Source organism: Pelecanus crispus, chromosome 4, assembly GCF_030463565.1.
Source record: "Pelecanus crispus isolate bPelCri1 chromosome 4, bPelCri1.pri, whole genome shotgun sequence".
NCBI classification, from domain to species: Eukaryota; Metazoa; Chordata; class Aves; order Pelecaniformes; family Pelecanidae; genus Pelecanus; species Pelecanus crispus.
Genome location: NC_134646.1, coordinates 21,115,671 through 21,131,390, shown reverse-complemented (window position 1 = coordinate 21,131,390; position 15,720 = coordinate 21,115,671). Strand labels below are relative to the sequence as shown.

The window sequence follows — 15,720 nt, the reverse complement described above, 5'->3', positions numbered from 1 at the left end:
TAATCCTTAAAGTTGGGGTTTTTTTAAAATTATTAATAACACATATGCTTAATAATCACATATCCTTTATGCCAGGCAGTTATGTGCCCACTGGTTAAATTAGTCTATATAGTCAATAATTATTCCTCAATGGGGAAGTGACCCCACTTTTTTTTTTTTTTTTCCATCCTTCTTGAGGAATGCAATTTTGTTTTCTCACCTAGGTCTCTGGACAAAATGGGGAATGGATCAGTGAAACCCAAGTATCTGAGGCGGCCAGATAGACATGTAGCAAACCTCTCTATTGGCTGTACTGGCAACCATAAGTTTCTGAAGGACCCAAGTCTAGGCATCAACGTGATCAATGGGCAAGCTGATGTTCTTTGTAGCAGGGTGCTTGAACTGGAAAAGGAGCTGAAGAGAAAAGATCAAGAGTTGCAAGAGGGTCAAAGTCATGTTGCTGAGCTTCAAGAACAGCTGGCTATGCAGACTAAGGTCATAGCAGAACTCACTAAGGAACTTCAGAGCAAGTGTATACAGTTAAACAAGCTGCAGGATGTTGTTAGCACTCAAGGAGAGCACTCTCTTCAGCCTTCTCCATTTAAAGTGGCTTCAACGATTCAAGTCTCTGCTGATAAGAGGAGAGGAGCCAAGGAAGGTGTATCTGCAGAGCCAACAACACGGCTGTATGATTTGAACAGGCAAGCTATGTTTTCCTTTGAAAAAGCAAGAGTCCGAAAGGATTCCAGGTGAGCTCATTTCAGGGAGATTATATGCTTGTGTTACAAGGACATTACTTTTATTACAATTATATCCTCTCCTCATGTTAAATCAAGATTAAAGTATCCATCTTTTTTATACAGGCTTTGTCACTGTGGTAGGTAGATGCTGGTTGAGTTTGTGTGTAACTTTAACCAAGAATCATCTGTGTCCTGCAGACTTCAGATGAAGAGTGGCGGGTAGCCTCTGTATTTTAGTTGAGGAGACTCTTACAGTCTCTTTGGGATTTATCTTTACTGCCAGCTAAGCAGATCCTAAGCCTCTTCTCAGGTCTAGGTTTGCCTAGTGCTTGCAGCTTAAGCTATACTCTGGAGCATATACTCTGCTCTGATGAGCAGAAGGCTGGATGCCTTCACATGGATTCAGATGCTTATTCCTATAGCATGGATGGCTTCAGAAGGAGCAGGTGGTCCCAGCTCAGCTCTCCCAAATGCAATATGGACACTGATTCTGAACTGTGTACAAAGTTTGTCAGCCCAGTTTCAACTCAGTCTGGTGCAAAATATAATGAAATGTTTTGTATGGTGTGATTATCCTCTTTCAGCATCCTCCTGCCCTCCAGCTTATGACAGTCACAGTGTAGGAACCTAATTTTACTTGTTCCTCTTTGAATCCAATTATACTTCTAGCCTCTGCAAGAGCCAGAAATATCCATGGTCACAGCTGACTTTGTGGACAGAGGTATCAAGCTGGTATCCTTAAACATACCTTAGACTCTTTTACCTTGCAGTGTAGACATAACCTGAGTATCTGTTTTAACATGGTGGTAGCCAGAATCTATCTGGACTTCAGCCAGCAGCATAAGTGCCTCAGATTTGTGGGGAGGTTTATTATTCTGTTAAGAATTCATGGTGCATTTGAGTCTGTACTGTAGTAGACCTGAGAGCTATTAGACTTGATTTCCTATCCATCATGTCCAGCATTGCACATTAGAGGCTGTCTTGTGAACCAGAAAGGCTGCCTGAGTTACTATAAGGAGCTGAAATCTTCAGCTGGCAGTGTTTTTTCCAAAGTGAACTGTATTAACATTTTATCACAAGTACCTGGGCAGTTTAAATAATTGTTTGTTTTAGGAGTGTTCTATTTGTAATTACCTGTCTTCTCCTTGGCATGATCCTTATATTGCAGTCCACCAGATGGTTTTCTAGGGTGCTTTCAGAGACAGAAATGTTACTGCACTGAGGAGTGAAGCAAAGAAAGAGCCAGTTGTTTAGCTAAGTGCAGCACAGACTTTGTTGTTCAGAACAAAAACAAATATTGCAGATTAAGTAATCTAAACATAATGCTGATCATGTGATAGAAACAGAGCTAGAAATTTTCCTTCTTGATTCAGTGGCTCAGCACTTCTAAAAACATTTTTTGTTGTTGTTGTTGTGCGCCATCTCTGTTTTCTTGTCTTTCTAAAAGATTTAGTGTAACATAACAGGATAAAGGAGCAGTTCTCTTCCTTTTCCCTCCTTTCATCTCTTACAATCTGGTTCAGAGATTGTCATTGTTACTGCTAAGGCTCCCATAGATTCATAACAATTTAGAACACACCATTCCTAAATTTATTCTGATATTTACTCTTCTGGAAACAACTGACTGCTTAAGTATGCACCGCATTGGCAGTAAGAGCACACCATCCTCCCCTCTCCTCCCCACTATTTCCAGCTTTTCTATGATTCTGTTTGTACCTTTGTTTTTCTCTCTTCAGTCCTTGCACATTCTTGAATTTTCATTTAAATTCTTGTCTTCCATGATGGCCATTAAACTTGGATTTTCTTCTAATTATTGTCCTTAGAGTAAGTAATTTGAGAGTGAAGTGGAACTCATCACTTGTTTGATTATCTGGTGTTAGGAAGTGTACCAACTTAGCCAGAGCAATTAGCTTTAGAGAGTTTGCCATGTGTTCTACACAAGAAAAGAAGTTGCTCCTCAAGCTTCAGTGCGAAACTAAGTAGAAACAATTTTGGGTATGCAACCAGATCTTCAACTTTTAATACTAAAATATTAATTTAATATAAATGTATTAGTTTTAACTGATTAAAGAGCTCATGTAAACATCTTTCATGGGAGTTAGGATTATGACTGAAGAAAAATATATCTTGCAGCACCCCTGCAGGAAAGGACTTGGGGGTACTGGTGGATGTTAAATTGAACATGAGGTGGCAATGTGTGCTTGCAGCCCAGAAAGCCAACCATATAGTGGGCTGCATAAAAAGAAGAATGGCCAGCAGGTTGAGGGAGGTGATCCTTCCCCTCTATTCCATTCTTGAGACCCCACCTGGAGTACTATGTCCAGCTCTGGTGCCCGTAGCACAAGAGACATGTACCTGTTAAAGTGGGTCCAGAGGAGGGCCATGAAAATTGTCAGAGGGCTGGAACACATCTCCTATGAAGAAAGTCTGAGAGAGTTGGGGTTGTTCAGCCTAGGGAAAAGAAGCCTCCAGGGAGAGGTTATTGCAATCTTTCAATTTATAAGAAAGACAGAGAAAGACTTTTTACCAAGGTTTGTAGTGACAGGACCAGTGCCAACAGTTTTAAACTGAAAGAGTATAGTTTAGATTGTATATAAGGAAGAAGCTTTTTTAGATGGGGGTTGTGAGACACTGGAACAGGTTGCCCAGAGAAGTTGTGGATGCCCCATCCCTGGAAGTGTTCAAGGTCAGGATGGCCAGGGCTTTGAGCAACCTGGTCTAGTAGTGAAAGATGTCCCTGCCCACAGCTGGGGCATTGTATTAGATGATTTTTTTAAGGTCCCTTCCAACCCAAATCATTCCATTCCCCCATCCTTTCTTCCATCATCTTACAGTTGATCTCTTGAATAGTAAAACATCAGAGGGGCTAGAATTAAGAAAAAGTGATTTCTAGGGTGTCCTAAGTATTCAGTAGATCATTCCAGACATTAAAAATTTGTTTTCTTAGAATATTAAACTTATCTTCAACTTCATATTTTACCCAGTGTTTTTAAACTTAATTTTCCACCTTTAGCACTTGGTAGAAAATAAAGTCACAATCTTCCCGTGTTTTACACACAGGTTCAAGAGCATGGTCCAGTAGTCAGGGAGACAATTAAATAGGAGAATATGATCTTGTATTATTGGCATTACAGCAGGTAGATTTTTGTTGTTGTTTTTGGGGTATTTTAGTGATGCTTTGTATTAATGTTCTTTTTAGCCTAAGTAGTCATGTAAAAGACGGGTCAGACTAGTTTTGGTTTTATACACAGTTTAGACCATCTCCAAGAGTTCATGTCTTTGAACCTTTGGCTAAGGTTCTGAAACTTAAATCTGTCATATTAATGGGTACTTGTCATCTGCTTTGCAGTGATCAAAGTGACTTTGTTCAAATATCTTAAGCTTTAAAAGACTAGACATCTTGGACTACAGTACAGCAAATATGGGTGACTTGAGTTAATACATATGCAAGATACTAATGAAACCTCAATTCCTGTGGCATAATCAATTTTAAAAAATCTTGAAGATCATACCCGAAGTTTTTGTCATTTGCAAGTTAACATTTTTTCCTGACACAGACAGCTTAACATTAGATGTTGCTCTGTGACAACTCTTAGACCTGGACAGAATGCTTTTTTAAATTACCCTTATAGAAAATGTATTTTATAAACCAACATACACTATAGTCACAGAGGGAACAATTTATGCTTTCTTCAACAAATCAAATAATAGTGAAGGATCTTACTCAGACTTCTGGGGTGGGGGCAGATATATTGTTTGATGTGATAGTGGCCAAAGTATCATTTGATCTTCCAAATACTTTGGAAGCAAACAGACATGAAAAAAACCACCACAAAACTGGTTTAGACATAGCACTACTATGATAGTAGTTATACACATGCACTTGTTTAAGCCACCATCATCTTGCTATTGAGACAACCAAATGCTAGAAGGTGCAAACATTTGGTTTCCTTACCTGGGTTGTAAATACTGTAGTAGGTCATATATATACAAAGTCTAACCTTCACTGTCTACAGAATTCTGTCTGCTATAATTAAAAAATACTGATTCTTTAGCCTAACAGTGTCTATAGAAGTGTTTAGAATTGCTGATATAAATAGCTGCCTCCCCTTTACAGAGAGAGGCCTTAATGCAGCCCCACTTAAGACAACGCATAAGACAGTGTTGCTACGCAGTTGTGAAAGGACCTATTTCAGAAGGAAGGGAAGCTCCATGCTATGTTCTTGAATTTACATTGAGTCCAGAGTGTTGCCAGTCCCTTTTAGAAACATTTGTAAAAAAAATAGCACAATTTTATGCTATTCATTTAGCAGGTTTTTAAGTGCCACACTTTCGTTTGGAATATCTCGACATGAATGATTTTAATGAAAGTTTTAGAAGCTTTCAATGGTTCTTGATCTATCCTGTATGAGTGGATGTTTTCTCGTGTATATATTTCATCTCTTGAGCTAGTTGGATAAATCCATCTCTGTTTCCAAAAAAGAGTTTTTCCTTAATGGGAGTTTGAGCATTGAAAATGTAACTAAAGTGTGAAGATTTTGGAGTTTGAACATGGTATATGAAAGCAGATCTCTCAAACAAGTCTTTAAAATGAAAAGTTTTTTAATCTCTTATCCTTTGTAGTGTTAAGAATCTAGGTGTGTCAGTATCTCTAGGAGTTGGTTCTCAATTTTTGTGTCCTTCCAGAGCATGCTATCACCATCAGCAGCATTTAAGCTGCCTATATCAAGTCCCTTCCCATTATGGGCTCAGGATCATGACCCAGTTCTGTTACCGGCTGTTATTGGTTGGGGAAGAACTACCTTGACACTTGACATTGATGTCTTTTACCAGTCAAAGTTAGCAGATAACCAAAAATCTCTCATTAGTAGCAGAAAAGCATATTGAGAGAAAGCATTGCTCTGCAAAGTATATGTTGTACACTTGTACCTGTGAGATGACATCTATCTTATGACGGGAATAAATTCCCAATCCTGTTCACAAAAAGCCCTTCTTAGAGTGTCAAGTGCTATTTCTAGGGGTTGCCGAGGAATGTACTGAAAGGGGCAGGGGGAACATTTCCACAAGAGCTGACAGCAGGGAGGGGAACAAAGCCTGGAGAAGGATGCTATGGCAAAGCTGGCCCTGAGCAGTGAAGAAAAGTCCTACTAGTGGTGGGAGCAAGTAATACTTCAACACCAGAACAGTTGTGCAGAGCTCTGCAGCCCCTTTTTAACCTTTTAGTAGTATTCGTCAGGACAGTGGTTGGCATGAGGATGGGATTAAATGTCTTCTGTCCTTTCAGGACAGCTAGTTACTTCCAGCAGCAGTTCTCAAAAGTGGGGCAGGTGTAGGAGAAGCTGAGGAAAACAGAGAAAACTATTAGATACCGTGCTGGATGCCCATGAAAGGAGCAAGCAACTCATTCAAGAGCATGAGCCATGGTTATGATACTCATGTGTCCTTCACTCTGTGGCTAACTGCACTTTCTGAAAACAGCATAGTCTTCTATTCTGTAGTTCTGGAAGCTTTAGTGCTCATTTGAAGTATCAGTTTATGAGCCATTACTGTATTTTATTGCAGTATTGTACGCATGATGCAGGCCAGGGTGAATTAAATAAGCAAGGTTGTTTTTAGCAGAAAACTAAGTTAGACATTATATTCTAATAACCCCGTTGCTATCAACAGAAGCTAAGTTATGATCTCTATTTCTAAACACAATCCTCACCATAGCTACTTGATTTTATTTTTTGTGCCTTATCTCATTACCCTTACTTATTTTCAGTCATTATACAGCTAGTAACATTGTAAGTCTACTTACTTCCCTTAACTGATTGTTAATTCCTGGATTTTCCCCAGGAGATTTTCCCACATAAGCTAGTTTTGATGATCACCTTGCATTGTTTTATGAATACAAGCAAGAATGGGCCTTAAATGCCTCAGAAAGCTGTTAGGGTGTTTGTTTTGTTATGCAGCTTCCTTACATAAGCACATTAGGAACATGGGGACTTAAAGGCAGAATTTATCATTCACTTCAGCAGTAAAGGAAAACTATTCAATAGCTGCAGCAGTTGTTCAATTGCATTCATTTTTGGCATGGATTCAAGGCACTGCTTTATAGGAAGCCCTTGACCCAGAACAAGTCAATCAGAACTCATGGATTGCCTAGTATGTATGCATAGCCAGCTTTGTCTCGGTCAGTTAGTCATTTTTAGTGGATTCAACCACTGTTGATTCTTCTACATTTTCTTCTTAAAATCCAACCACTGAGCTCATCCACCAGCAGCTCAAATAGACTGTTCTTGTCTTTACAACTCACCCATTTATATGTATTTATTACTTCAGGAAATGATGCAGAGGCTCTGTCTCTGGGAGCAGAAAGAACAGGGTTGCTCCACAACAGCAGGTGAACCCAGGGTGACTACAGCACAGACAATGCCCTCACTAACCAGGGCACCATTCCACAAGGTCTGGGCAGGGTAGGCAGAGCAGGGTGGTGATAACAGGGTCCACCAGGAGTCCCACAGAAGAAGAGATCAATCAGACGCAAGCTGTAACCAAGAGACAGAAACAAGGTACTTAAAACATTGGGCCAATACCCATCCAGAAGACAAAATCAATTATTTCTATAACATAGTTCAGGCAAGAATTGAATGCCCAGACCTGAGTTTAAATAGAGTATGCAGGCCAATGGGCAGAGGATGCATGGGTGGTGGTCCCAAGTGGCCTGCTACTGCCCTCAGGGCCCTGGGAAGCTAGTCCTTGGTCACTGATATGCCTACTTTACCTGCCTTTTGTCTGACTTTTATAGATATCCTTAAGTTTTTCCAAAGACTTTTGAACAAAACAACTCAGGATGGCTGTAGTTTGCTATAGCATCACTGAAGTGGTATATAAGTTTATTTCCCTGAATGCTGAATTTCAGAAAGCGAAGAGGTCAGCATTAATGACTGCATACCTATATCCACAAGCCCTTGTGTTATATTTTTACTTCTAATTATACCCTAAAAATTCCTAAAAGCAGTAGAAGAAAGGGCCTGCTTTGGGAAGATTCTCTCATGTCTGGTCATTCTTAAGGAGACAGACTATTTGGCATCCCACGTGCGCAGAGTACTACAGGATTTTTATTTGGGTAAGAGCATTTATGCTATTTGTTGTCATCTGTGCAAAGGCAGTGGGCACAGCAGAGGTAGGAAGAGTTTTGCAGGGAGGTGGATAGAGGGCAAAGAACAGTGCAGGACAGATCAGTACTAACCCTCCACCCCCACACACACCTATCCTGGATCCTGGACTTATTTTGTGAATTTTGGGACCATGTTCAACAGGTACTTTGCAAACTGACCTTGTGATTATGTCCTGATCATGAATTTGCTTAGTAGCAAACAGTTCAATTCCTGAACAGGGAATGCCACAGGGTCAATGTTATTTTGCAGGTGCAAGGGAAATTCTCTGTAGTAATTATTTTAATCACATTAATTTACAACTTGCTTTGTTTTTCCCATGATCAATGTCTTCTAACACTCTCCTAAGAAACAGCAGCACCTGTTAAAAGTTTTTGCGTACTTTTCTTTCCTTGCATCTTTCCTCACCGCAAAGGAGAAACTCTTTATGAGGTCTTAGTAGCATCGGTGTTGACTTTAACCTTATTACTGTCATCGGTGTTATGTTTGTGCTGGATATCAGAAAAAATATATTAGAATGTCAGAAAAGTGGACCTGATTTTATAACAAGTTGCCACAGGCAACATATAACAGGCAGTGGTATGTGCATACCTTTCACATTTCTTTCCTTCAGATAAGCAAGGCTATATACCTTAGTCATGCAATGGGGAAAGAATATGGTGAGAAACAATGCAAAACATTCTGGGGAGCATGTCTTCTACTGGGAGCCTTTTTACATCTAACCTGATGCTTTCTGCAGGCAGGGTCACACAGGAGGAGAGAGGCCATAGTGTTGCACAGCTATTGGGATGCATATTAATTGCAAGGATTGTAATATTTGTCAGTGGTACTGGTCATGTGAGTGTTAGAAATGAGAGGAAACATCTTGAGAGGAATGAATGCCTGGTGAATAACGTATCCCAACCATGCTGGATCTTCTAAACTTTGCTTTTTGTTTGAAACCAGTGAGAAGAAGCTTATCACGGATGCCCTGAATAAAAATCAGTTCTTGAAGAGACTGGAGCCTCACCAGATCCGAGATATGGTGGAATGTATGTATGAAAGGACTTTCCAGCAAGGGAGCTACGTCATCAGACAGGGAGAGCCAGGCAATCACATTTTTGTGCTCAAAGGTGAATGGTGCTTAGTCGTACAACGCACAAGTGCAAGAAACAGGAAAGTAATTTAGAAGTCTTTGCAGGAAACCACAAGGATTATGTTTGTGCTCTTACATAATTTATGCTGGCCCTGCTGAGGGCAATGCAGGTTTTACCTGTGACTTTTATGAAACAAGAGTGAGAGCAACAAAAAAACGCCTTAGAAACTTGAACCTTAATTTAATGCTATTTCATGACGTCTTTAATTTCTGAAAGCCTGGAGGTCAGAAAATCCTTTCTGTTGTAGGTACAGCCAACCTTTTCTTCTCCAAAGGAAGAGCAGGTATAATTTAAAATACAGAAAACTGCTCAATGGTAAAGCCACTTCTGAAATAAACTTACTTTTCAACATTCATGAGAGCTTTTACCGGTTTTCTGTGTGTAGGAAATTGAGAGACGAGGTCTGAGTTTACTGTTCTCAAAGCTTAGAGGTTTTTTTTTCAAAACAGCTGCTTGTTTTTTCTAGGGGGAAAAAAAACCCCAGAAAAACAAAAAAAACAAGCTTTAGAATAAGAAGACTTTCCTAAAATAGTGCCAACAGGCCTGAAGTAATCTCACTGCAGTCATCTGTGCTGACTGTTACCATGCTTACACTCAGATCTCGAATTACGGATCAGACATAGTGGAGCCCAAGCTTAACATCTGAAAGTTGCTCCTAGTGGCAATACTCTCTTTCATCACCTCACCATAAAAAAAAAAAAAAAACAAACCAGTATTTGTGATTAACTTGCATACTTCAATTCTGGACCACTAGAAGGCCCAGAGAGTTCATGCTATAAGGAGTATGTTCTGTTGAGGCAGGTATATTTAAGCCAGGAGCATAATGGTGTATGTTGGAAAGCACATCTTCTGTCTTCTGTTTTCATATGGATGGGTTAGTTTGAAAAATTGATGGTAGCTGTGTTAGGATAACATAGATGGAGGAGGGAGAAAGAGGAAGCATGATCTGTAATGGGGTAGTTATATTCTTGCTAGACAAAATGAAAATGAAAAATGCTAGACAAAAATTTAAAAGTTTGAAAAACAAATGAAATATGAGGAAGAAGTTGTGCACCTCCAAATTTTTCTGGCACGTTAGACCTTTTTTGAGGAGTCAGTGGGTGTCTTGGAGAGAAGAGGGCCAAACTTTCAGAACATGTTTAAGGGAAGGATCTTTTGGGCCATAACCTGTGAAGAAATTTAGACTTTCTTTGACTTTTGCTAGGTTTGTTGTAAGGCTCAAGGACAGTTTCTTAAAGGAAGATTTAATGTTCTTTTCATTTTTCTCCTTTGCATTCTGCACATATATACACATACACATGTATGAACAGACAAACCTCATGAGCAGTTTGTCCCATGATCACTATTTAGGACTTGTTTGTCTACACCAGGCTAGGCTATCTGAACAAGTACTGACTGTTCTGCTGTAGCAAAGGTTTATCCCATCAGGATTTAGAATGGCCGTTTTCCATGGCCTTTTTAGTGTTGAAGTTTCCTTCAGCTTTCCCTCCCTTCCAGAGCAGATTTGTAAATTAGCAATACATTTAAAAACAAAACAAAACAAAACTCTACTGGTTTGTACGTGTGTTTCAAAGCATTGTTTTTGTCATTGCTGCCATTCCTGTGTTCCCAGGAAGCAAAGCCAGAAATATATTGATTTGTTTTCCCTTCACTCTGTGCAGTTGAGCTGAGTTTTAATACATATTATCCTGATGATTTTTGACAGAGGGCAGTCTGGAAGTCTTTCAGCAGAATAAACTACTCTCCTCAATACCTGTGTGGACAGCATTTGGTGAACTAGCCATTTTATACAACTGCACACGGACAGCCTCTGTGAAAGGTACCTAAGGTTTATTGAAACAACATTGCGCAAAATGAAAACTATATACTTTTGTAAGGTTCCTGTTATATCCAGATTTTCTTTGAAGTTTTCATTTAATAGATGTCTGCATGTCCTGATTATCTACAGTAAGCTCATGTTTCCTTCCTCGAGATCTTTCTGCTTGGGAATGCAAATACTACTATGCCATAAATATAATTTCATCTCTAGCATGACCTCTGATAAACAATTAGGCATCTCCAAAGTACGCTGGTTAGCTAGATCTGTAACAAACTAACTGCTAAGGAAGGATTATGTTTTAATGTTGAATGATTTAGTAGCAGCAACGGTCTTTGGCTCTTATGTTCTTGCATCAAATGCTACCCTGAGGCTGAAATTACAGGGAGTTTGAAAAGATATTAGAACCATGGCATTTTTAATAGGCAAATAAAGCATAATTCAAGAGGAAATAAAATATGTGGGAATTAGTTGCTTTTGTACTTCTTTTAGTTCTGTATCATTAAGTTACTGAGTCTTGCCAAGATCCATTTGCACCTGGCATTTGCAACTGGCACTCAAGACAAGATTTGAGTTTGATCTCAAATGTGGTAGTGGAAGAGATGAAACTTCTAGGTGAGATGTGCTGCTTCTCTGAGGCAAATACTGGCTTTTGCTTTGTGTTTACCAACTGACCAGGATGGAGTTGTTAAGTGTTGCTCTGATACAAATATCCCTCTTCCTGCATAAGACTGGGTATTCAACCATTAAGTACCCCTGGATTCCTTTTCTAATGTTCCATTCTGTGACAGACCAGTAAGTAACCAAATGAATTAAATTCATCATTTTTCCACTCTCCACCATTCCATAAATATTATTTGTGTTTGAAGGCTAATTTCTGTTCTTGTCTAAATCTGCAGGGACTTTGAACCACCAGTAAGTATGAAGAAATCATGTTGATTTAAAAAGGAGCAAATGGAATAAAACAAGAAGTTGTTTGCTTTAAAAGCTTCTGGTCTTTCTTCCTGCACCCAGTTTAAGCACTTAATCATTGCTGGCTGTGCAGATGGAAGTTATTACATGTAGTCTGTTTTTGTTGCTGCCTGATAAACAGAACAGCATCAATAATATGATTATTTTTCTTGCTAGCATGCTATTCTACTTGAATATGTTCCCTATTTTTCTTTTTTGCCCGCTGTATAGTATTAGCATTATAAAGTAGTGTTTCTGCATAGTAAGATGTTGTGCTGCTTTAGACCTTTGTTGACATTAATTGGTTTTGAGGTAGGACAAGAATTGCCCAATTATGGACAAGAAAGGGTGTTTGAATACTTAAAATCACTGCAGAAACCTGCCCCTCCCCAATAGCTTTCCTGTGTTTCTTGTTGTGGAGGAAGAACAGTACAATGCCATAACTGAGCATGACTAGTAAATACATATGTGATTTACTTGATGCTGGATCTAGTGACACCCTTTACCTGCAGTCTTTGAACACTGACAACTGAAGGACTTTAGCCAGACAGCATTTCAATAGCTGCTGCTACCCAGCAGCACCTTTACATGCAGTAGCTGTATTTGAAACTCGGAACGTGATTTAGTCCTATTTTTCTGAATTTCTCTTTACCTCATCTTTGTGATTTACAGGCTTCTTTCTAGCTATATAATTGCCTTATTTAGTTAAGGTGCATGATACAGGAAATGCATTCATGATAGCTTGGATACTTGCCGTATTTTCTTCATACAAAGTAAACTGGAAGATGTTGTTTAGGAGAAAACCAACACCAAAGTAATACCTGTGTTCTCCCTTCCAGCACCCAAAAATATTTTTTGAGCTATTTTGATAAACAGCAGTTAAGAGCATATGTGTATATCAGGGTTAAGTACAAAGACCAATGACTGTGCATCATTTTAAACCTGGCATTTTTCTTTCCTGTGAAAATGATTCTGTGTTTATGATAAACTCAGGAAACCAGTTACTCTAATTTTTTTCTGTAGCTTTCCTTTATCCCAGAGAAAACAGTTTTGCTCCTTCTTATGACAGAAGGAAACCTGCTGAGTATGGTGTAGCATAGAATCACCTTATTTTGCTTAAAAAAATAGAAAGTGCAATGTGTTCTGTCAATGATTGCACACAGAAGCCACTTAGTTTTTTGCATCTTTGATGCTGGATCTTATGCATGCTTACTGTATTAATATTTTTATTACCTTTCAAAAGATAATCATTAATGTTTTGATTACCCTTTATTCCCTTATAAAATGGCCACATTGGAGGAAAACTATGTGAGGATCACAGCATTAAATTAAATTAAATTTATTCTTGACCTCTGTTATTTCTATTCTATTGCATATCTCACAAACATTTGCATGTAATCTGAATTAGAGATGGATCCAAGCCATAGTTTTCAACATTTACCTCATAAGTTTTGAAAAACTTCAGCCGAGTTTGTTTCTTTCAAATCAGCTCCTTTGCAGATTACATTGCAGCTTTTGAGTGCAATGACTGTCCATGATTAGGAGTAGGTCTTCATAAGCATTCAGCCCTGTTTGTGCTCATAGTAAATCATGGAATCATAGAATCATAGAATTGTTTAGGTTGGAAAAGACCTTTAAGATCATCCAGTCCAACCATTAACCTACACTACCAAGTCCACACCAAATGGATAGGTTTTCAAGGTTACTCAGCCTGTGGAGTTGCATGGAAAGTGCTCTGTGGAGGAACCATTTGGAAATCTATGCCTTACTTTAGTAAGCATTGTTTAAGTGGGAGCTGCATTCTTTTAAAAGTCTGATTGCAGTAGGTGCTGGATATTTTAAAATTTGGCCTTGGGCATCTTTCAAAGAGCTAGTCTGTCTTGTACCATGACCTGATACTGCAATATCTTCCATCAAATCATTCAGAAACATTGTTGATTTTGTTGTTGTTTTTTATTTTCTTAAAGCAATTACCAATGTTAAAACATGGGCATTGGACAGAGAAGTGTTTCAAAATATCATGAGAGTAACAGCACAAACAAGACAAGAGCAATACAGAAGTTTCCTTAGAAGGTAAATATAATGCATTTCTATTTCTAATACTGGTTTGAGCTACTTCCTAAGGTGCACAACAATACTGCACCTGTCTTATAAAGAGAGAGAGAGAGAAAGAGGCACTCAATGCAAAGGGCCTCAAAAACCTCAATATTTACCTTTCTTGATCTTTTTGTAGGATTCACAAAACCATTTTTCTCATTTTGATTGTTTTTCTCCTGTTTTACGTTAGGAAACAGCAATAGGTGCTTGAATGCTTTTAAGTAATGGAACAAATGTATGGGAAGGTTACATGGTTAGAAGTTAAAACAATATATTAAATAAAGAGGTTAAATAAATCCTCTAACTAGTGCTGCTGGACTAGATTAAGGAATATTCCTCATCCCTTGGAGACTTGAGTATGAGAACTGCATGTCTCAATTTATGAACTAATTGCAATATAAATTACTAGGAAATCTGCAGGGAGTAGAATAATTCTCTCTCCTGCAGGGAACACCAAGACTTGTACAGTGCTTTTCTTTAGTAAGAAGGTCAAATTAGAGGTTCCAAACCATAATTAGCTGGTTTCATATTTTCTTTCTTTAACAAAGAATGACCATTCTGTTATGGCTTCAAATTGAGATCTCAAGCCTCACCATGCATGGAATATCTTGTGTATTTTTGCATCCATTTCCAACTTTGATTTCTATAAATATTTCTTTGCTGAGCCTGAGTAACTAGAGAGCTCTGATTTCCTAACTTTTACATGTCCAAGTGCTCAGGATGGGAAGTTTTTTCATTCTTACCAGCAAGTTCGCTAAACTGTAGTTGGATTCTCTTTTAATAGTTGCCAAAGTAGTACTGAAGTTCTTACCTTTGTCCGATTTTGCAGTCTCTGCACTGCATTTGAAAATATATTTTATTGGATTACTATAATGTCTTGGTTTTGCAATTAATGGACCCTGTATGACTGAATTTTGAAATTAGTCCATGTGCCCACTGGTGTTTTTTCCCCTACTGAAATACAAAGTTGATTTACAAACTGACCAGCGTTTGCCACATTGTGAGTTCCGTTTATCTAAAAAACAAGATCAGAATGCTTGAACCTTCCAAATTAAGGTTTATTTGTATATTATATTTTTTGTACAGCACCACCAGTTTAGCTAGTTGTAGAATGTGGTTGTACAAATTGTATAGATGAGAAGAGATAATGAAAAAAGTGTTAATGATAACTACTTTTGGGGTTCTTTTGTTTTGCATTTCTGTTTTCTGGAAGTGTGTCCCTGCTGAAAAACTTACCTGAAGATAAATTAACCAAGATCATGGACTGCCTGGAGGTGGTAAGATACTGTTAAGTTTTTCTGAATAGTATTTGGTAAGCTTTCAAAGCAACAAAGATGACTAAATAAGTAAAAACAAACAAACAAACAAAAAAAACCAAGCAAGCTTTTTTTAATATGACAGTGGTTTTGGAGTGGCCAGAGTGGAATTCCAGGTTGGCAGTAGATAATAACATTTAGTGGCATAAAAGTAAGTTATATCTTTGGCATCGAAGGAGTCAAGCAAGTAGGTAAGAGGATCTATAATCTAGCCCTTATTAAGATTAAGCACAAAGTTGCTGTCCAGGTCTCTGACTCTTTTTTGGTAATCATGCCTTAACTGTTTGCAACATGGATATGTTATATTTTCATATGCCTTGCACCACATACACTGCAAAATATAAAGGGAAAAAGGCCTTAGGACTTCAACACATGAAACCAGCCAAATATCTGTCTGTCTTAGGGCTGCATCTGCCAGCAGCATTTGGAGGTGAAGGTTTGATATATAGTCATAGCTGTGATGTTTTCCAAGAGCAGTGGTAACTATTAATGCTTTTTGTATAGGGAAAGTCTGTAGGAACACCA

General features: G+C 38.5%; 1 protein-coding gene across 3 annotated transcripts in view; it reads left to right on the top strand.

Moving 5' to 3' along the window:
• Positions 1 to 216: 216 nt before the first annotated feature.
• PRKG2 (protein kinase cGMP-dependent 2) overlaps positions 217 to 15,720 on the top strand; it is a 30,864-nt gene continuing 15,360 nt past the window's right edge. The window contains exons 1-6 of one of the 3 annotated variants that reach the window (XM_075708938.1): positions 217 to 289; positions 353 to 728; positions 8,825 to 8,991; positions 10,721 to 10,834; positions 13,750 to 13,855; positions 15,093 to 15,156. In XM_075708938.1, coding sequence (XP_075565053.1) covers positions 217 to 289; positions 353 to 728; positions 8,825 to 8,991; positions 10,721 to 10,834; positions 13,750 to 13,855; positions 15,093 to 15,156 — 900 coding nt within the window. Of the gene's footprint in view, positions 729 to 8,824; positions 8,992 to 10,720; positions 10,835 to 13,749; positions 13,856 to 15,092; positions 15,157 to 15,720 lie in introns of all 3 variants that reach the window. The other 2 variants (XM_075708937.1, XM_075708936.1) reach the window with 2 other exon arrangements.